The sequence below is a fragment of the Argiope bruennichi genome, chromosome 10, assembly GCF_947563725.1.
Source record: "Argiope bruennichi chromosome 10, qqArgBrue1.1, whole genome shotgun sequence".
Lineage (NCBI taxonomy): Eukaryota > Metazoa > Arthropoda > Arachnida > Araneae > Araneidae > Argiope > Argiope bruennichi.
Window position 1 is genome coordinate 95,913,687 of NC_079160.1, and position 24,837 is coordinate 95,938,523.

The following is a 24,837-nucleotide window of genomic DNA, read 5'->3' on the forward strand; positions in this document are numbered from 1 at the left end:
TTTAAATGAAAAGGCTTTATTTCGATTCAGATGTATTAAATTGTTTAATTATCGTTTGGCATTTATACAACGAACATTCAAAGAGAGATAATTTATGATTAATAAGTGCTCATGTTAATTCTTGCAATTAAAACTTTTACTAATTCCAGTACAAAAACCTAATCGCCTGTAGTAAAGAAATGTTCTTTTGAGATTTTTTTTTACTTTTAATTTGGCCATTTTTCTGGCAATGGGTTTTTAAATTTTGGTCGATTTTGAAGTTTACACAGTTGTAACGTCACTTTTACATATTGGCATCTCTTTTATGGATTGCACATTTTAAATATTCCCTTTTTTTACTTAAAATGGAATCTCTAAGTGTTTATAAGTCCAAAAATTTTCCATGTCTCTCACTATCACTTTGAATAACATAACTCATATTGGAAAACATATGATAATAATAGGTAAAAGACAAAAAAAGGAAGAAAGAAACAGAACTTTTATAGAAATCAAGATTCCTTTTTTTAAGATCGGGAACAATTATGCGCAAGATGGTAAAACTCATCTGCAAAGTCAAAACTGTCGAAGAATGCATAAATACTTGGGATATCCGTAATGGCTGAATTATGCATTTTTTTTTAAACAAGCATTAAAGCTTTTTCTTTTAATGGTTCCTTCTGTAGCAATACAACATCTCTTCGAAATAGAGTACGTGATTCCAAACAGAAAATATCTTGCTGAAGTATATCTTAGCTTTGCTGTTTCTTCTGAAGGAATCGAATCGTGACAATTTTAAGCAACGTATTTATTTGCTGAACTTTCTTCAGCAGCAAAAGATTTCCGATATTTTTCTTTGGAAAATAGTTTATTTTTCTATCGAAACTTTCTATATTTACATGGGGTTTAATGGTCTCTAATGACTCCGAACGTTTGGCAATTATCAAATTCTGGTACTGAAAGGTATTATTGTGTCATTTGCATCATAAAAGGAAAGGAAAAAGAAAGGACACAATACTAGTATTCTCATGGAATTTGTAACTAGAAATTTCGGGTATTATTTCTCATTATTTTTTTTTCAGAATTAGCATTTTCATTAAATAAACTGCATTTGAATGAGTGCATTCTTATTCTAATTTTAGACAGATTATACTAGCAATCTCAAATTCCTAATGTCTGGATTCGGAACGCGTGATCTACACTTCTGCTTAATATAGAATTATTGTTGAAGGTAGTTTGGATTTTTTTAGGTTTGTGTAAAGTCATTTGAGAATCACATCTAAAATGACATATTTAACTACTAAAAACACTGGAAGTAATTGTACTGATATCATTAACTTATATGAAATCTAAAGTTCATATATTGAGTGATGTCACATATTGAGTCAATGCCATCCAATGTCATATATTGAGTGATGTCATATATTGAGTCAATGTCATATATTGAGTGATGTCATATATTGAGTGATGTCATATATTGAGTGATGTCATATATTGAGTGATGTCATATATTGAGTGATGTCATATATTGAGTCAATGTCATATATTGAGTGATGTCATATATTGAGTCAATGTCATCCAATGTCATATATTGAGTGAGATGTACTTAGTTAAATGTAAAGAAGCATAAATCAAGTAAATATTAGGAGTTTTGGAGTTTTTATTATAAAATTTCTTTAATCTGTTCAGTTAAAATTTAATTAGATAAGACAGAATATACAGAATAAAATATGGATAAATATGCCAAATATAGTATTTCAAGGTTCTGCAATGAAACACTTGTTTTTTTTTCTATTGTATCTAACCTTTACTAATAAATGCCTCTGAAATCAGAAAAATCAACTATAAGAAACAAATTTTAATTAGCTTATAAAAATTCTACATTATGTAATTTGCATAAAAAACCCGTACGTGCAATCTAGTGTTACAAAATGAATGTATTCTGGATTACATTAGAGATTACCCATGCTTATTCCTTAACGTAGAAAAAATATGCTTATGAATTTAAATTTTATATTGAATAGGGAAAACATCAGTTAAATATTCCTGTGAAAAAACACGCTTTTTTCTGGATTCGAAAATAATAATAAAAAAAATTATAAAAATAAATAAACCATTTCCTTATTTAATAAGTATTTCTTTAACTTTTTATTTAATTTTCACTATCAAGGGTGAGAGAGAGAGGAAATAATTAAAAAAAATAATCTCTTAGTCTGTGAGATAATTATGAAGTCCCTAAGAACGTTCAAAGAATTCAGTTAAGAAATTTTAAAATCTTAAAAGTTCGATAGTACTTAACCTTGTTTCAACCTTCAGTCAGATCTTCTGAGCATCCTTTCAAGTGAAATGTTCGAAATATAATGGGCGTTAAACTTTTAGAGACATATATATGAAGTCATGGAAGGCAATTATGACTTCCGTGATAAAGTTATGCACATATTTTTAGAAAGTAGAATGGGTATTAATTGCATTTGGTTCTAAGAACATATAAGTATGCAAAAGAATAATATGTCTGAATATTATAATAAATTGTCTGTATGTCTAAATGGTTCGTCTGAATGGGTTCCCTGAACTAATTATTCAGAACGAGCTATAATTTTATAAAATACTCAAAACCCTCATAATAAGCATTTGCGTTTATCTCTTTTATTGGCTGCCAGTAAGTTTATTTATGGATAATTTATTTAATATTATCTTTATGACAAGACGTTTGAAAAAGAAGAAATTAAGATAACATTTTAATTGTTTGGTTGGTGGGAGGGTGTTTCTTATGTTTAGGACATATACATATATCCACAGCAGGACGTGTTTGTCTGGGTCAATAGTTGCACTTCTCAAAAATGTATTAGATATTCATACTTTTCGCATAGTTAGTTTATCAAGCCAGATTTTAATCAAATTGCTTATACATTTCCCATCCTAGCTCTTTTGTAAAATATTTATCATTAGATTGATTAGATATTTGAAGACCAGACTAGTAATTTCAATACTAGACGTATAAACCTCTAACTAATTAAAAAAACGGTTAAAATATATTTTTAAACTAATCTACATTTCTCTGTTTACAGAATATTTGGATTTTAGATTATTATTATCTAAATTAAAGAATATTTGAGTAATACAATAATCTGGATACTTATTTGAGTTTAATTTTTTAATATAAATCAATACAATAATAATTTTATCAGTTATAAGAGATAATTTTAATAATTCAAATTGATTGCTGATAATTCACAATAAATAAAAGAGTTACACATCCTTCAATCTTTTTTTTTACTATTTTTGACTACCTATCAATTTACAGTAAAATTCCTGTTGGCTAGTTTAATAGTAAAATTAGACATAAAAGAATACATTGAAATCTTTGGAATAAATGAAAACCAGAAACGGAAAACTTTATAAGCACCGACTGAGGAATTATGCAAAAGAGCGAGGTAATTATTTTTGGCTTTTACTGTATTTTCGATTCCAATAGTACTTCCTTTATTTTTCATGACATAAACATGCATTTCGGTCCTGAAAGTTCTTTTCAGATAACATAATGCAATACTTATATCACTTATACACTGGTATATACTTATATCATAGTGCAATACTTATGTCACTTATATAATTGTACATACTTATGTCTAAGTGCAATACTTATGTCCCTTCTAAACTGGTACATACGTACTGCATATCTTAATGTAAATAATATTATAAATGTATTATATTTCTTTCGAATATGCAATAGATAAATCACCTGATAAAGAGGGTGTATTTACATACAAAATAATGGGTTATGGCTTTATCGATCATTTGAATAGATCTCTGACTTTATTGACCATTTGAAGAGTTGACAAACGAATCAGGCTTCTTTGGAGACGAAAAGGGGGCGGGGGATACAGAATATTCGAGAATCTATTCAATAGCTCTGTTAGGAATCGCGTTTGGATGTTTGTTTTAGAACATTCAATGCTTCACGGATTTATAAAAACACGATAAACGGATTTAATAGTCCATGCAGTCTAGTTGGACTCAACGGAATATTTGAGAGAAGTTTCTCTTTGAAGTATTTATCTCAGAGTTATCTCTGAAAGCTTTGTGCTGTTGCGGTTGTTTATTAGAGATTTTCTTCTTGTAGGCTACTGTTTACCGTAAATGATGTTTATATATGTGTTTCGGTATATTTTTGGTATACTCCTTTTCTTCGTGTAGAATAAAGCGTCGTTATTCTTTATTGAGCTTGTTTAAATTTGTCCATCGTATTCCCACACATTTTGACTTTTCTTCAATAATATAATATCTGCGTATCAAATTATCTATTTTAATTAGTATGTTTTAGTTTAGATTAAATTTTTATTAAAATTTTTTTTAAAATTTATATAAAATTTTTATTAAAATTATTAAAAAAATATTGTTGATGTGACATAGTTTTTAACAGTTTGCCAAAAATGACAGATTGGTTTTAAATTTAGAATATCTTCCTTTTCCCCACAAAAAAAAATACCCTTTGATTTATATAATTATTAATTTATTCAAAAAAAACCACAAAACAATTTTATTTCATTGGAAACCAACAAAGAACTATATTCTGGTCGTCGTAGACATATTTCTCTATTTTTTTAGAAATTGCTGAATCCAATAATCAAATTGTACGATCAAATAAACTACGATCAAGGAAATCACATTTTGTAGCATCTATTATCAAGGATGAAAATTTCATACAGTTTAAATTAGAACTTTTTAGCAATTTCATGCTTCTTCATATTCATCTCACAAATAAAATTTATCAACAATAACACAAATTCCTAAAATTCACGATCATGACCTTCAGCCAGGAAATAAATGAATAGATCCAACCAATTAAAAGGTTGAAACTTCTTTTATTACAGTTTCTAAAATCCCTTCTAAAATAAAAACAGTGCTTTTCTGAATGGCCGTAATTCAATTATCCTAATAATTTTGCCTGTCAAATCCAAACTTTTCTGAACTTTTCTTTAGAACTTTTTAGCAATTTCATGCTTCTTCATATTCATCTTACAAATAAAATTTATCAACAATAACACAAATTCCTAAAATTCACGATCATGACCTTCAGCCAGGAAATAAATGAATAGATCCAACCAATTAAAAGGTTGAAACTTCTTTTATTACAGTTTCTAAAATCCCTTCTAAAATAAAAACAGTGCTTTTCTGAATGGCCGTAATTCAATTATCCTAATAATTTTGCCTGTCAAATCCAAACTTTTCTGAACTTTTCTTTAGAACTTTTTAGCAATTTCATGCTTCTTCATATTCATCCTACAAATAAAATTTATCAACAATAACACAAATTCCTAAAATTCACGATCATGACCTTCAGCCAGGAAATAAATGAATAGATCCAACCAATTAAAAGGTTGAAACTTCTTTTATTACAGTTTCTAAAATCCCTTCTAAAATAAAAACAGTGCTTTTCTGAATGGCCGTAATTCAATTATCCTAATAATTTTGCCTGTCAAATCCAAACTTTTCTGAAAATCCAATAATCATTTTACCCCAAAGATTATACCACTGAAATAAATGAACATGCACAAACATTTTAAAGATTGAAACATCTTTAGCAAGAGCTCTAAATCATCTTTTACTTTTTGATTTCTTCATTTTTGCAAATTGAAGTAATAATTGTAAAATTGCAAAGTAACAATTTTACTTTACAATTGTAACAAAATACATTTTTACTTAAAAATTTTAAGTACAAAGTACAATTTTAGTTAAGTTTAAAGTACAATTTTACTTTACAATTGTAATAAAGTACAATTATAAAGTAACAATTGTTTTCTTCATTTTTTTTCTTTTCCCTCCATATTTCATTTTTTGCCTCTTCTCACAATACAATGAATTAAGATGGTGCCCTTTACAGAATTCTGTATTGCCACCTGCGGATCCTTAATGAAAATCTTGACTCTTAATTGGATTGTTTTCTTTCCATGTTCAAATGGAAATTGGTCAATCTCTTTTCTCCGACGCCCATCTTGGTAGAAGATGGCTCAGTTACCACAAATAAAGTTGTTAATTGAAACAGATTATAAGAGAAGATTCTCGCGGAACAAACTTTCCCTTGTGTTTGAGCATTAAGAGATAAAAATTGCTCAGAAAGTAATGCTGTGAGATGTAAAAGATTAGTTTTTTCCGTCATTAGGAAACGAAGATGGATTCGGGTGGCTGTGAAATATGGCTTCAGTAGAAAAAATACTTCTACAAGTGATGTTTCAATGGTTGTTCGTTATTTGTTCGTTTGTTGTTAAATAAAAAGGACTGTTCCTTTTTATTTAATTAAGATCAAATGTGTTACTTGTTGAAGATTCTGCTAAATGTGCTAATATATTAGATAGTTTCTTCGAAGATTCCCTACTTAGCTCAATTTTATTACATTATATCTCAATTTTATTATTTAAATAACATAGTTTTCCTGAACTGAAACAAGCCGATGAATTTTCTGTGCATTTTATTTACTCTTAGACAAATATAATGTGCAATTATGATTTTACAAGTGTTTATTTCGTATGAAGATATACAATATCACTTTTGTTTATATAATATAATTTCCAGATTATTTTACGTCTGTAACCTCTACCTTTCTACGTGCGAGTAATTAGGATGCATCAGTACTTAAAGTTTAAATCACATGTAATAAAATTTGTATTCAAATATTTCAATAGTAATTAACTGAGAGAACAGCTACTAGTTTTGATTGCTGGTCCAAGTAATTGCCTTGCAATACAGTGAATGAGTGCAACGAATGCAACCAAAACAAAACGTTTTAAACATGCAATAATTTTTTTAACGGTGAAAGAGTGTTAAAGGTTAAATATGTCTTTTAGTGATGCTGTCGAATTTGCGGGAATTTTGCTATAGATTTGGAGATAAAGATAACTGAAAATGGAATACCGTCTAATGCTCAATATTTATGTCTGAAAAAAGGTTTCATACTTCAGTTATTGCTCCGACTTCTGCCCTCGGGTGCTAAGGGGCATTTGCCCTCAGAAGCTACTGCACACTCGGCTTAAATCGCTGACAGTTCGTCAGCTGGTTTGTAAACTGCCATAAGTAACATCAACAACAGAGTTGCTCCATTTTACCATATGGACATATGTGCTAGGAGAAAATAGCTCACAAATATAGTTTATCTTAAATTTGAAGCTACTAAACTTCATAAAAGTCAATACACCATGATGAGAATTGCTGCTGATAAAAACGAAGATAATATCAGCTTTTATAAAGTGGGGGATACAATAGCTTTTTATTCTAACAAAAACAAATTCAAAAAGATATACAAAAAAAATTGGAATCTATATTTTTAATTAAGAGAATTTTACACATATCCAACCTTTTATCAGCTGTTAAACTCGTTTTAAATAGAGAGGAAAAAGTCTCAAAATTATTTACTAATTGTATAACAACTTTTGTGTTATCTCAAATGTTTCTATAACTAAACTTTGAATTTATGTTTAGTTATCTTAAAAGTTTAGTTATAGTTATTTGTCATTTTTATTTTATCTTAAAGAACAAACCAAATATATATATATATATATATATATATATATATATATATATATATAATATACAATCATATAATCATAAATAGTTGTTATCAACTGTATAATAGGCTTCGCTTGATGATTGGCTGTTTTGATCTTGTGTTGATTGGCTGCTGTAATTGATCTTGTGTTGCCATAATACGGTATTTTAATATAACTATATTTCTGTAGTCTTTCATACGGGTAAAAAATAAAGAATAAATTATATGAAGTTCAGATTAGACAAGAGTATATTAAACACTTAAAAAATTATAATACTTTTATTTAAAATTGAACTAATTAATAATAAATTCCGAACTAAAATTTGATGAATGATTCATTAAAGAAATTTCATTCTCCAGTATCGGCAATAATTTCATAAGATAAGTTAGCAATGCTCTCTAAAATGTGATCAAATTCATCACAACTTTAGAAAAATTAAATGGAAGCATATTTTTATTTGCAGACGATAAAAAATATTTCATTTTCTTTCCTTTCGCTTAAATCTCTTTTAATCTAGAATAACTAGATTTCCGATTTTTTTTTATTTATCCGTTTAGGTTCTAATTTTAGATTCTTCTAACGGAAATTAGAAGGAAATTCCTAACGAAACATATTGCTAGAGGACGCAATTAGATTCATAGTCAGAAATCCTAGGGGATAATAGAACCATTGATATCTAAAAGTGACAACTTAATTCAATCCAATACTCAATATTATTATCTTGCTTAATACCAGATAAGAGTATAGATTAAGTCTTACATATCTAAGACTTTTATCAGATTATTTCGTTCTCTGCAATCTCAGATTAAAGACTTTAATCAGGCGTAATCTCTAGTGGACTCCTAGCCACTTAGCCACACATCGCTAATTCACTCCTAGCCACTTAAAAAGGGCTAGGAGTGAATTAGAGATGCTTCTATTCAAATTAGAACCCTGCAGTTGATTTGCAAGATTTTCTTTACATTGTCCGATAGCTTTCATTCGAATGTCAGGTAACCATTTGCAAGTAATATAGCAAGGTCGTTATTTCATAGATTGCTGCGTTAATTTCACCAATAACGCTACTTTCCGAAATCGATTACTACTTAGATGCCGGCAAATGCTCATTGCAATGGATATCTTAATATGATAATATATTCAACCAATATGATGAATTCAACTACTAGAAGCAATGCATACATATAAAATTGTCTAATAGTATTTCAATAATATATTTAACTCCACAGGGGTATAAATATGATATGCCGCTAACATAATTTTTAAATGAAATTTTGTTGCAACAAAAACCATGGCATTATAAAAACGTGATTTGATTCTTACGCCTACGAGGAAACTCATTTCACTCACCTAAACTCATAATATATTCAAACTTATAATATACTCAAACAATATTCATCTCATAATATATTCAGCTAATATTATAAATTCAATTAGATACAATACAAAAAAAAAAACGTTCAATAGTGCTTCAAAAGTATATTTAACCCCACAAGGATATAAATATAATGTGCCTCTTCTTTATATATATATATATATATATATATATATATATATATATATATATATATATATATATATATATATATATATATATATATATATATATATATATATATATATATATATATATATATATATATACTTGTCTACAACCTTTGAATGCAATTTTGTTACAACAAAATTATGCCTTTTTCAAAAATAATTTCTTTTTTACAGAAACGTGGAAACTCATTTCACTCACCCAAACCTTATAATATTTTCAACCTCTTAACCAATACTCAACCAATATTCACCTCATAATATATTCAATCAGTGGGAATAAATTCAATAAGATGCTATCTAAACAAACAATAATGTTTAATGATGCCCCAAAAGTATCTCTAATTCCACAAGGATATAAATATAGCATTCCTCTAACACAACATTTGAAAACAATTTTGTTATAAATCAAGTTGCGCCATTATCAAAATGTAATTTGATTCTAATACAAACGAGGAAACTCATTTCACTTATCTAAATCTCATAATATACACAACCAACATTCACTTCATAATACATTCAAGCTATATGAAAAATTCAATTAAATACAACACGAAAAAATAAAAACATTTTAATAAGTGAAATGACGTATCTTTAACTCCACAGTGATAAAAACAGAAGAAGCCTCTAACAAAACTTTAGAATGCGCATTTGTTATAACAAAAGTTGTACCACTATCAAAATTCAATTTGATTCTTACACAAAAGAGGAAACTCATTTCAATCACCCTAACCTTATAATATATTCAATCAGTATGAAAAATTCGATAAGATTCTACCTAAACAAATAAAAATACTTAATGATGCACCAAAAATATCGCTAACTCCACAGTGATATGTAGATATAGCATGTCTCTAACACAACTTTTGAAGCAATTTTGTTATAACTAAAGTTGTACCATGATCAAAACGTAATTTGATTCTAATACAAACGAGGAAACATTTCACTCATCTCAACTTCCTAATATACCCAACCAATATTCACCACATAATACATTCAACCTATATGATAAATTCAATTGGATGCAATACGAATAAATAAAAAAAAATGTAATAATGCTTTGAAAGTATCTTTCACTCCACAGTTATAAAAACAGAAGAAGCCTCTTACAAAACTTTAGGATGCAAATTTGTTATAACAAAAGTTGTACCACTATCAAAATTCTAATACAAACGAGGAAACTCATTTCACTCATCTAAACTTCCTAATATACCCAACCAATGTTCACCACATAATGCATTTAATCTATATGATAAATTCAATTAGATATAATAAAAAGAAATAAATAAATGTTATAATGCTTTGAAAGTATCTTTCACTCCACAGTGATAAAAAACAGAAGAAGCCTCTAACAAAACTTTAGGATGCAAATTTGTTATAACAAAAGTTGTAACACTATCAAAATTCTAATAAAAATGAGGAAACTCATTTCATTCATCTAAACTTCATAATATACCCGACCAATGTTCACCACATAATACATTTAATCTATATGATAAATTCAATTAGATATAATAAAAAGAAATAAATAAATGTTATAATGCTTTGAAAGTATCTTTCACTCCACAGTGATAAAAAACAGAAGAAGCCTCTAACAAAACTTTAGGATGCAAATTTGTTATAACAAAAGTTGTAACACTATCAAAATTCTAATAAAAATGAGGAAACTCATTTCATTCATCTAAACTTCATAATATACCCCACTAATGTTCACCACATAATACATTTAATCTATATGATAAATTCAATTAGATATAATAAAAAGAAATAAATAAATGTTATAATGCTTCGAAAGTATCTTTCACTCGACAGTAATAAAAAACAGAAGAAGCCTCTAACAAAACTTTAGGATGCAAATTTGTTATAACAAAAGTTGTACCATTATCAAAATTCTAATAAAAATGAGGAAACACATTTCACTCATATAAACTTCCTAATATACCCAACCAATGTTCACCACATAATACATTCAACCTATATGATAAATTCAATTAGATACTATACACATAAATAAAAAATTGTAATAATGCTTCGAAAGTATCTTTCACTCCACAGTGATATAAATAGAATATGACTCTAACAAAATTTTTGAATGAAATTTTGCTATAAGGAAATGCGTACCATTATCAAAACGCAATTTGATACTCACAGAAACGAAGAAACTCATTTTACTTACTTATACCAGAAAAAAAGTTACTCATCTGTCCTAAATAACGTGAAAATTATCTCACTGATCTAAATTAACATTGCTGCTCTTAGTAAGCATTATTGAACCGGAAGGTTGGAACAGACCTTAACGCCAAATTAACATTATTATGAAAGGGGGTCGTAATATTATGGAATATTTTGATTTATTATTTTAAACTACAAACAAATGCTAAAATATTGAAGGTGTCTTGAAATGCAGATAAAAAAAGGATAAATGAAAATGTTTCACTAAGGAAAAAAGATTCATTTTAAAAAGTTAACATTAAAGCAAGGATTCAAGTTGTCCTTTCATTAACACAGAGCGCAATTATATTATGTAATAAATAAAAAATCAATTACAAATTCAACATTTTTCATCGTATTTCAATGAAAGTATCGCAAAATTGCTATGTAATAACATTAAAGACATGACTTAATTTTTAGTGCTATAAAAATATCATAAATATTAAAGTCATCTTGATTAGTTACTAAAGAGTAACAAAACCTTTCTTATTTCAAATTCCTCTCTTTGTTTCTAAATCCCCTTAAAGTCACTCATTTTGGTAAGCTCTCAGTGACAACGGTGTGCAATCGCATTTTACAGAGACAATTTCACATTTGAATTCATACTTTTGAGCAAATACTGTTAAATTTTTTTGTTCATAAGTTAGATGACCCCCCCCCCTAAAAAAAGAAGCATAAATGAATTTTTACAGAAAAATAAGTCTCATTAAAAGCAATTATTTGAATCTAATTTATTTAATTTATTCCTCTAACAAATCTGAGCTATTCAATATTAACCCTTTCTAGGGCTGTGGGAAGTATGCTTCCCACCAAATTTATCAATCTTTGTATGAAATTATGTAGGTTGGCATAAGGTCTGACAATTTTTTTTAGTAAGTCAGAAACTTAGATGCTTCAGTTCTTTACCTCAGACAAAATGATGTGTCTTGATTTGTTACTTAATTATTAATTACCCAAATGAATTAATTAATCAAATTAAGTTTATCTAATAAGCTAAATGAATCCCTTTTCTTATTCTAATTTCAAGCCTAAAATATTTTAACATAATATGACTAGAAAAAAATGGCCCTTTAAAGTGTTAAATGTGGTAAGCCAATGACATTTCATATAGACCTGATCTCCCTAACTGGCACTGAATTGCCATAATTTGCCTTCAATATGCCAACTATTGTTATTCCAAATGGTAAGCCACCAATGATCTAACAAAAGGTTTCAGGTTTATGTCCAAGTTAATGTCGCTAAACTAATGGGTAAACAGCCGATTAACTAACCAGATGATTCTCGAAGGTAAGGTTAAAATAGTGACAAGGGGAGTAATTAGAGGAGTGAATAGAATTGTCAAGAGATGTTGTGCGAAAAGCTAATGTTTAATATTTTTTTCCTTATTCTATTAGAAAAATTTTGTATTCAAATGTTTATACTATGATGTAATTATGTATTTAGTATATAATTTCCACATATCATATATTAAATTATACGGCGTTGTATAATTGAGTATATAATATGATATAATGCTTTAATATATCATATCAGATACTATATAACATTTTTCTTTATTCATAATATTATACAGTATTGCATAATGGGATGAAAAAATATTGCATAGTACTAAATAACATTCGTACAGTTTTACAATATTTCAAGCTACTTGATATTGCCTTGGTGTATGTTAAATTTGTGGTTGATGGCCAAATGCACTCCCTCTCGTGCAGCAACTTCAGGGGGCAAGGGGAAGCGGGGATGTCAGCCTCTTCATCTGGTAGCATTCGATGTTATGAGATTTCTACAAAATAACTAAATTTGCTTCAAACATGACTATAGAGTCAAGGGCTTTAGAATAATCATTCAGCAAAAGAATATTCTTCAGAAGTACAGCCAAATGCCTAAAAATTCATTCGAAAAGAAATAATAAATCAAGTTTTCAAATAAATTCCACAAAATCATTCAGTAGTTTTCATTTTCAAACGTATTATCAACTTTCCTTCTTGGAAATTTATTTTCCGAATACGTGACCATTCTTTTGAAGAAGATATTATCTCAAAAATAGGAATTTATTCTAAACAATTTTTGTTTATTTCAGTTTATTTATCTATTTTGCATTAAACAGAGTTGGCATTTAAATTCTTTCTCTTTTAAAGATCGTTTTTTTCCAATATTGTTCTGTGTTGCCAATTTTTTCTTCATAAAAATAATGAAAGTCTTTAAATGCGTATAAAAAATATATTCTTTTGAAAGTAAATGCAATAGAATAGTAATTGCATTACGGCGACTCGATTTACAGAATAATAAAATAAAGGTTTAAACGATAAATGAGAAAAAAAATTAAAGAGAGAATCGTTTAAAATTGTAAAAACTAAAATGATTTTTTTTTTCATTCTTAAGTGTTTCAAACTTTAATTTTAAATGATTTAACAACAGAAATTAGAAAGCAAAAGAGAACAAACTTCTATCATTTGATTTCGAAATTGGCTGCATTCACTGCTTTAACAAAAATATTTGAGAATCTTAAGATTCTACTTATTTATAAAAGTTGAAGAAGTGTCTTTTTAATTATTAAATTTGCTTACATTAAATAAAAATAACAAATGATAATTTTTCAATGATTAAATTTTGTTTAAGAAAAGAATGTTGGTAGTGATATTAGTAATCCAAAAAATGAAAGCTAGTTGCAGAAACGAATGGAAAAATTTGTAGAAATAATTTGACGAATGATGTTCGTTAATTTAATAATAGTTTTGTAAGATATGAAAATCACATAAAGATATTAAAACAAAGTTTTGTTTCCGGAATCTTATTTTTGGTGTTGATAAAAATTTTATATTAATATAAATATGTTCGTTAAAATGTTTTTTTTTCCATACACATAATGGTTTAAATGAAAATGGTAACACAAGAGATCAAACAAATATTGTTGATATTTTCTATACGCATACTAGTGTAAAGGAAAATGGTAAAATTGGAGGTAAACAATTAGGATGCTTTACATACACTTACTGGTGTAAATGAAAACAGTGACACTGTCGTTGTTTGTTATGGCACTTGTCATTAACAAACCCACTGACGAATTGTCAGCGATTTTAAGCCGATAGGAGCGTCTCTTTTTCTGTAGCGCCATCTAGGGCCAAGACTACTACTTAGCTACTCAAGCGCCACAACTCTTTTTACGGGGCGGATTTCATTCATGCAATTCATTCACTCATCCACAGATCATGATTTAGACATGAATCGGAGAACAATCACCTGTGATTCAGTACCCCCCAGTGGTATTGTCTCTACGTCCAGGGCTTGGTGGTCCCGTCAGATTTATACATGCACCGACCACCACATACACAAAGAGTCTTCGGCCAGCGGTTTCAAACTCACAACTGAAGGGAAGCGAATCTATTGCCTTACCAAACAGGCTATCCCGGCCTTAAGTCGCAACACTAGAGATCAGACAAATATTGCCGAGGAATTTCATACATATACTAATGTAAGTGGAATTGGCAGCACTAGAGATCAAACAAATATTTTTGGTGATTTCCATACACATACTGATGTAAGTAAAAATGTTAAAATTAGAGATCGAACCAATATTTTGTGGTACTTTTCGTACACATACAAGTGAAATGCAAGGGTTTTTTTTTGTTTAAGTGTAATCAAATAAAAAAATAATTAGTAGGTTTATATTGACTACATATGATTATTGTTGGATCGTAGATATAACTGCATACGTACTGTCAGCCGATATGGAACACGTTTTTAATAACAGGCTTCGCTTACCAATACACACAATAACTTTAATTGTAAGTCTCACTGAGTGTAAAAACAAGCTGAATTTAAATTTATGATCCATATTAAAAAGAATATGGAACTTTCACCTCCTTTTCACCCAATTGTGTTCTATAACGGAATAAAATCCTAGATGAGAAGCTCTATGTCAGAAAGAATAATAAAATTATTAATTTTCAGATATATGCAGAGCGACTAGTAAGACTAATAAAATTCTTCTTCGAACATAAAAGAGATCGAGATTTTGCCGTTCCTGCATTTTTTAATAAACTGTAAGCAAGTCTCTTTTCAAAGCTCTGTGTTCATGATAGTACAGAGTTCATGAAGTAAAGTATTCATGATAGCTAAGCAGCTATTTTAAATTAACTATGGATTTTTCAAGCAGTCAAATTTTATAAATATGTAAATATAAATATTTCTTACAATGTTTCCAAGCATTTGAGCGTTTTCTGCATGTTCTATCATGGTATCGCTAGTAGGGGCAAGAATTTAGTAATTCGTGCCCCTACAATGCATCATGTATCATTTGGCTACAAGTGTTAATTTCCATTTATAATATTCACACTGCAGCTTCGAAGGGCAACAATGAGTTTTTGAATATCCTTTTTCTTAATATTTTTTGATACAAATTTGTTAAAAGACCTATATATCGTAGTAGCTATATTATAATTAGATTTAATTTGGAAAATTGTAAAAAATGCCAAAATGGCTGTAGTGTAAATAATACTACTATTAAAAAAATATCAAAAATGTTTTATTACATTGTAAAAAATAAATTAGAAAACACGGTATTTATATTTTTATTGCAGAGTTGTTAAAATGTGATTTGCTTTACTGGTATATTGTTTAATTCATAATGTAGCCATTTAGCTCATTTAATTTTTTTTAAAAAAATCACAAAATTATGGTTCAAAAATATTTTTAATAATTTTTCTAAGTTATATGCCAATATTCAAACACATATATTTTCATACACATATTTTTTTGTAAGAAAATAAAAAAGGATGCACTCTAGAGTTACTGTTATGCTTTGAGATCTATAATCATTTTTACATTGTCAAACATACGTGGCAGATATCTTCATATTATAAAGTGTAAAATTATGCACTCTAGGGTTATTGGATTATGCTTTTGAGATCTATAATAAACTGTACTTTCTCAGACATATTTGGCTGATATTTTCATATTACAAAGTTGGAAAATGATGCACTCTGGGTTATTGTTATGCTATGAGATCTACAATCCCATTTACTTTTTCAGACATACGTGGCAGATATCTTCATGTCCCAAAGCTGGAAAGACCACCGATTGAGGCTGCCTGAGAATATGACTATGAAGTATCGGCTGCTGCCCGTCGGCTGGCTGAAGCGGATGTGGAGACCTGACTCCTTCTTCAAGAACGCCAAGAGGGTCACCTTCCAGGAGATGACCATCCCTAATCATTACATATGGCTCTACAGCGACAAGACTATACTCTATATGGTCAAGTGAGGAAAAAATCACCATCATTCTTTCATTTTTCTTTTTATTGTTCTTCGAAACAAATTTCTTTTGATTAATCAGATTCATTTCTAGTATCCTGGTAGAGTAGTCTGTTGAACAATAGTGCACAATATTATGTGATATGCACCATATTATTATTTAATATTCAATAATATTATACAATATTGTGAATATTAATATCCTAAAATATTATACAATATATGTTAATAGGCTCTTAATCAGACTAAACTAATCAGGCGCATTTAGGCATTCAAGTTCTTACATATATCATGGATTTGCAAAAAGGGTTGGACAATAAAAGTTGATTGAAGTTGGAATTTGTTCATAGTACAGTAATTGTTTTTTCTAAAAAATACATTAGAATTTTTTTTTAATTGTTTTACGAAAATAGCTGCACATAAAATTATATGAACTAGTCATATTCATGTAGCGCCATGGCACTAAATTTCCTGGAAATATTCTAGGATTTCTTTTAAATAATGAAATTCAGTTTCGGAATTGCTAACATTTGTATTTCGGGGGGTTAAATACTATCATCCTATGAAATTTCCAAAACATGGCGGATATTTAAATTCATGTAAAGTGAAATTGCATACCACGAAAATGGGATTTTAAAAATACGCAATTCAAATTATTGGCAGATTAGAGAGAAATAACCATTCAACTCATCTTACAGATTATCAAATTTAATCAATTTCAGAACATTTTTCATTTATGGGTTTGTTTATTTATTGAAAAACTTCATCGTTCTTGAAATTTGGGACATCCTTTTTGGACATCATCATCAGAACTAAAAAATAAACAATGCTAAATTATTTATGTTTTTTTCCCCGTGAAAAAAAGAAATTGAAATAACTTTCAATATTAGAAACAGTTTTACTACTTTCGTCGCTTCAATGCTAATTGCAAGAATGTTTTTTTTATATTCTTTCAGGAAAGAGCAAAACACATTATCTGTCACTGCAGTGATCTACTATAAAACGCACTATAGCCGGAAGAAAAACTACTTTCAAATGTAAATCTACCTACTGGCAAATCTATCAACTATCAAAATTAAATCAATTATGCAGCAACTCTTATATTTTCTGCAGAACTGATATGAGAATTCTCAAATCTGAATATAATTTATATGATGCTTCAAAATAGTGTTAATATTTATAGATAAAATAATTTAAAATTTAGAAGCTGTTATAATTTTTTTTTATTTCAAAAGTCACCACGTTGTAGAAATGCATATTTTTTAGATCCAGGTTAAGCTTGGGTAACATGATATTGCTAAATTAATTCAACAGCTATTGAGCAAAAAGTCAAAAAATTAATTATGGAGAAATGGCTAATGTTAGAGAATAATTTTAATTTAAAATTTAAAATGTTTTTTTACAGAACATAACATAAGAAACATAAGAAAGTGGGAAGAGAAAGAATTTTTTTTTTTTTTTTTTTTCATAAACCTGGTTTCTTTGTTCTTTTTCATTCTTCAATTCCTAGTATTAGTTCACAGTCTTCCTATGTATATTTATATATCTTGTTCAAATTTTCAATCATTAATAAAATACTTTTTATTAATCCACTCATGTTCAAATACATTTTTTTAACTTGTAGTGGATGACATTTGATGTTAATACAGTCTTTTCAAATATTAATTCATTAATTAAATTTAATACATTTTTAATACTTTAAATAGAGTTTTAGCAGTTTGTAATGAAAATTGAAGTCAACAGGCAGTAGCTCAATTGGTAAAAGGCAAGGATTTCAGTGTTTTTCCCGTGAAGGTGAAGAATTAATAATTTTTTGATAATTATTTAATAAAAAGTAACTGAAATAATTTTTTTCTTTGTTTACCTAAGTAGGAATTGAATTTTAAAAAAATTATATTAATTTTTTTATATGACAAATTAAATTAATTAACGGCAAATAAAATTATTAAATTTGACATATGTGCCTTCGAGACCTTTCATGTCTTTCTAGAGTTAACAGATGGGAACATGTTACAAGTTGTGATTTATGGTAATTAACTTTTTTCTAATTTCGCGAATATCTGACACCAAGTAACTAAAACCAGCTGGAGTGGTCACTCCCGGAAGGTTTTCACATGAACGCGTTCACATAAGATTTGATTCAAAAATTAATGATAATCTACTTTTTAGATATTGGATCTTTTTTTCAAGTTTCATGCACCTAGATCTTTACACTTCGTAGTTATTGACTTCACTTTCATTCGAATAGTCAGACAGATAGTCTAAGGATTTATTTCGTACAAAATTTAATAAAAATCTGTAATTTTAGTCTAAGTACATAAGCCACGTTTCATCACTCAGGCTTAAAGCGTTTCAGAGTTATCATATTTCCAGACAAGGGTATACAATATCAAAACTTTAGGGATATCAAAAACAAAGTGATTTGTCAAAATCTCGAGTTTGAATTTTTTTGACGATTACAATAGTTTCTCTACATTTCATATACAAGAAAGCTAAAGTTACTTCATATATTTCCTTAATTCTAAATATTAAGAATGGCAATTCTTTGAATGATGTTAATTTAAAAATTGGATACGATGACTTAGTTCGATGTAGGAGTAATGCGTGACTAACTTCTATTTAATTGCAATTCTACTGAAGTGAATCATTAAACTCATTGTATGCATAGCAATAGGAAATAAGCATTAAAAAACAATTTAGTAAATATTGTGAACTTTGAAATAAATTCATTCTCAAGGGCATCAGATACCATTTTTAGTTCTCAATACTAACCATGATTTTTAAAAAAAGGTAATGGTAAAATATTAATGGGGGAATGTAGTAATATCAGTAATGGAATAAAATTAATATTAATATCATTAGCAAACGAAAATCTAAAACCTATAAGGAAAATTCCTGAATCTCTCTGAATTTCCAAAGCTATTTGTTTCGTAGAATTAATTAAAATTCTAAATCACTAATTATTTCAATCTCTAGGATACTTCTTTTATTTTTTAAGTCTTATCTGCATGTCAAAATTTTGGAAAGTCTAGAATTAATCCAACATAAATCAAACGTATTCAAAGAGAAGACATCATTTTTCTTTTACCCTAATGTATTTCGCATTGATATTTAATAACTTTCCCCTTCGAGATTTCAACTTAAGTGTGATGGATATTAAACAGCAATAAGCTGTAGAAAATGGATTTAAATTAAAAACTATTTATAAAACAATCTCAAAGAAGGAAGAAAAATTTTGCAAACGTTTTTAATGATTCTGTATTTTATTCGTATTTGTATGGCATAATAAGTTTTGATATTGGCATGTATAGAGAAAACTTAATATCTACGCTTGCTTATTTCATTCCACCAAAAAAAAACTGTTTTTCTTCATCTATCAATGTGAAGAAAAACTGAAGTTTTAAGAAATGAAGAGAAGAAGAGTTGTCGTTTTATTACTTTTTCTCATCTTATTATAAAGGAATTTACAAAGGATAAATCTAAATCTATATTATTTAAATTAAATTCTAACTATTTTCCAGAGTTTACAACATATTCTTCATTTGAAATAGGAAAATTTATGAGTTAAAAGTGCTGAGAATTTAATTTATATAAAAAGGCCACATGAAAAAGAAAAATCAAAAAATTCAATTAATGCCACCTCATTTACATGATACATCATACAGAAGAAAAACCGATTCTAGCACTAATAACTTTCCAAATAAGCATATTTATACTAATTTGTCTTCGCAAACTCTAGCAGAATTTGTCTCTCGTATTTCTTGTCAAAGCGATAAAACAGTGCCTGTTCTAGAATTTATTTCCATGTGATGGAAGGCAGAAGTTTCGAGAGAATCAATTGGAATAATTACAAATAATATCGGTATTCTGTTTTCTTCATTTCCAAAAATCACCGGAAAGGAATTAAAACTAATCTCGCCAAACTATACGAAATTTTCCACTTCAACTGATTCCATTTCCATTTAAATATCACCTGCTCTATCCATTTCAATCATGGAAAAAGACCACCTGCTGTTGTCCTCTTTACGCTTTCTTCCTTCCTTTTATTTTTGAGTAATTATGATTGCATTTATGAGAATTAATTTCTCACTATTTGTTTAGGACGCATCTGACTCATTTTTTCAGTGTAAACAGAATACCGATACAGGACATCAGTGCATAAGATGTATTGAATATAGAGAAATGATTGTGAATAACTGCTTAGCAATGTTTGTGTTACGAAATGAGTTCCTTTAATGAGGATTCAAAGGAAATAATGAAATTAAAAACATTCTTTGCGTTGACAATATTTTCATTTTTGTACATAAATGAACCATTTCGGGGAAGAGCGTAAATTATTAAAGGGAATTATTATCGGTATCTATTTATTATAATTAAAATAACAACATTTATGAATACTTTTTCATAAGCATTTACTTGTAGATTGAGTCCTTATATCCTAACTGTCATTTTACAATATTCCCATTGAAAATTGGCGTAATTTAGAAATACATGCAATGAAAAGTGTCTCTTTTGACATAGATCTAATAAAAAAACATCTAACAGAAGATTTCTAAATATGTTTTAGTTTAAGACATTGGTTTTTCTTTAGTTTAGTTAAGACTTAGTTAGTTTAGACATAAACTAACTGAGACTTTTTCTAATTTTCTTAAAAGGAACCAGATTTAATCAAGAAGAATTAATGTTAATGATAGAATACACTGTATTAGGTTAGCCTTAAAAAAATTTGGCAAAAATCAATAAGAATTAGATGTCGAAAATTAATGCCAATTCCACAAGGAACAAGCTGATACAAGATGAATATTCATTCAGGCTTCTTCTATTTGAACTAGATCAGATAATTTATATTCCATTATTGTAAATAATTTTTCTTTGGTTTTGCATTTTTGAAATTATAAAAAAATGATGGTATTCTTGAGAATGAAAAAAAAAAAAAAAACATAAAATTTTATAAATACATAGTATACAATAATAGTGATGAAAAATAATACTAAGTAATTATTATTCAGTTAAAAAACTAATTGTTTACTGAAAAAGAATGAAATAATATTTTTCTCAATCGCATTCGAAATATATTTCCCAGGAAAAGTATATTCTCAACTGTAATAGTCATATTTGTTTCCAACTGGATATATATTATCGAAATAAATTTTCTCACTAAAATAAAATAAAAGAATGTGCTATTATTTTGACTGTTAGATAAACCTATATTTGGTCGATATATATGAATTCATATATTTTTTATTTTTAATGCTTAACATTTAGAGTCTTTGTTTTTTGATTAAGTCAAAGGAAATAATGGAATTTATGACTTAATATCCAATCGGACGTTTACATTTCAAGGGCATGGCGTAGGATATTACCATAACCCATTTTTATTTGCAGAATCAAATCTCAACGCTCAATAGTCAAGACATTTTACTCACAAAAGTAAAATAGCAATTTATTTTTTGACTTCTAGATATTCACAATATATTTTTAAATTCGTATAATTATTATTTTTAATGCTTAATATTTAGGGTATTTGCTTTCTGAATAAGCTAAAGGAAATAATGAATTTTCTAATTTAAAATCCCAATTAAATGTTTACATTTCAAGCTTACCATTCCCAAATTTCCTTTGCAATATCAAATCCTAACGTTCAAAAGTCAACACACTTAACGCATCGATTTCTATTTCCCCAAAACTGATTTTTTAGGCAAGATGTGCATCCTTTGTTCGCAGTGGTAGGATTCCCAGTTCCATATCGGAAAAGGTGATACTACATCCGATAAAAGGATAATAACTCTCTAAAAGCTGATATACTTTGGCCTGAAAAAGCCAGATTTTTTTTTTTCAATGGTACCAAAGGTTTCGTCTGAAAAAGTGGAAATCAGGACATCGATAAGTTCTTTTTTTTTGTAGTCCTTGTAGAATATAAGGAAAAATGTTATTCTTTTGGTTGGTTTGAAATGCCACAATAGACAGAAATAACTTTTGTAACTGTAGCATAAAGAGAATGTTATGCAGTCTGATATTTGGTATACGCAGACACATTTCAAAAGAAATTCAATAAAAATTCCGAAGTACAGTAAAACTCGATTAGCATTTTTAATAATTTTAAATATTAATGTGATGATTAAACATGCACACATATAATAAATTAACATAATAGATCACATAATTAATTTTTCAAACAATTTCATTAGAAAAGGAAAAATATATGTTTTTTTTATTTACTACAAATTAATTTATATTTCATTTTATGATTTCACAAAAATTTCAAACCAACCAAGCTTAAAAATTTATAATCGAACAGTTTTAAATTATTTAATCTGCCTTAATCTTTATCTTTCTTGAAAAATCTTTAGAGGGGAAATAGAATGTTTTATCTTCATATCTTGTATGCAATAGATACACAGAAAAGAAAAACAATTACAATTCTCTCTTTCAATTCTGATAATATCAGTGGTTGTGTTTTCCATACTTAAAAGAGAAAATTAAACTAGATCAGCAAGGCACTTCTTTGTAGAAAATGAACCTCTAACACCTTATCCTAGAAATTTGACGTGAATAGATGCTGGAAATAAGAAAAATGTTGACAAAAGATAATACTTCAAAGAATGGTTAACATTATAATCTCTCCAGCAGTTTCAATAAGTTATCCTTAAATTCAGTGGCAGCAGGTATGAAAAGGGATTTTCTAATCGTAGTTATATGTCACGGAAATTACTTTAAAGCTTAACACATTTAAAATACTTGAAAAGTAAGTGCATGTCTTGAATTATGCTTTTGTATTTAGAACACATGAATTGTTTTCAAAAAATATACTCTTGTCTCAGGTACGATTATTTGACTATTTACACAAAATAGTATTTCAAATAGAAAGAGTATCTGATAACTGTCATATAAAGAATCTTCATTTTCTTGAAACAATTCATGTCAGAATGTACGATTTCTTGTACAATTACGGTTTTGTATACTAACTAAACAGAATAGATATATTAAAAAACAATAAAATGAAATTACAGTGGAGGCAATTTTTGCTCACAATATTTCATATTTTATTTTCTGCTCTTTTTTAAATAATGTTCGCTCTTTTTCGTTTGAAAATTTTATCGTGTCTTATCAACGGGACAAGGAAATAATACTAATAGAAAATTTGCAATTCGAAAGTTGAACAAATTAATTAAAAACGATAAAAAGACCCGAAAAAAATCGTAGTCTATATTTTGGTAAAAATAACGGTCATATTTGCCAATTCTTTGTGGTTGAAATAAATGATGAAACATGGAGTTTTCAAAATCTTGTTACATGATTCATTGTATTCCATGTCGTTTGTTTTTATTTCAGATTGACTCTACTGCTCTCCTGTGCCATGAAATTTGAAGCCTACCCTCACGATACCCAAACCTGTACCATGAAAATTGAAAGCTGTAAGCATTTATAAATCCTTTACCCTATTATCCTTAAGCAAAATAATAAATTATTTCTCCTTCTAAAGTCAAAAATATTTCTGATTTATCATAAAGGACTATTCAGTAAGTAAAAACTATCTTAAAAGAGTAATGGTGGAATGTTTTTCATATCGTGTCTGATATGCCAACATTGTTACGCGATAAGATTTTTAAAAATAGTATTTAGACATACCAGCAACAGTGATTTTACATTAAATTATACAAGGTGATTAGTAAATTCTTGTAAAGCCCTATAAATACTGAATGGTGTCCCGTATAAACGAGGGAAGTAACGTGTACCTATAAAAAATGATGATGAATTTATTATGGCAGGTTATAGAAATTAAAACATCGAAAAATAAACAAAAATAATAACGAAAAATCTGAAAATTGCACTTGGGGTAAAACGGAGAAAGCCTTTTTCAAAGCTGAAATAGGTACTAAGTCATTTATTCAGTAAGTTTTGATTGCTTATATATCTGAACTAAGGGATAAATTGATTTTGACAGTACTTTTAGATCTTTATAAATTTATTTACACCATTATATTATTATCCCATAAATGCTTTGTAATCAGAAAAGAATATTTGCTTGATTTCCGAAGTCATCAAAATTAAAATGGAATCTCAGATTTTGAATTATATTATTAAAAACGTTGATGCCTTCAAGCCGACATCCAAAATTTTAATAAATCATATTTGAAATTCTACGAAATTATATGGATTTATATTATGGAGTTATTGTAGGAATTTTGTTGCGGCATGAATAGAATTATTCATGCCGCAACATATGCCCTATTACGATAATATTATTGAATCTTTCAAACTAAAGTTTTCAAATGAAAGAACTCATTATATTATTTGAAAATGAAACAAACATT

At 28.0% G+C, this 24,837-nt stretch overlaps 1 protein-coding gene across 1 annotated transcript in view; it reads left to right on the plus strand.

Annotated features, from left to right (window-relative positions):
* LOC129987663 (glycine receptor subunit alpha-2-like) overlaps positions 1–24,837 on the plus strand; it is a 138,457-nt gene that overhangs the window by 102,390 nt on the left and 11,230 nt on the right. Inside the window, exons 5-6 of the mRNA XM_056095619.1 lie at positions 16,302–16,528; positions 23,855–23,937. Of these exons, the coding sequence (XP_055951594.1) occupies positions 16,302–16,528; positions 23,855–23,937 (310 nt within the window). The remainder of the gene's footprint in view (positions 1–16,301; positions 16,529–23,854; positions 23,938–24,837) is intronic.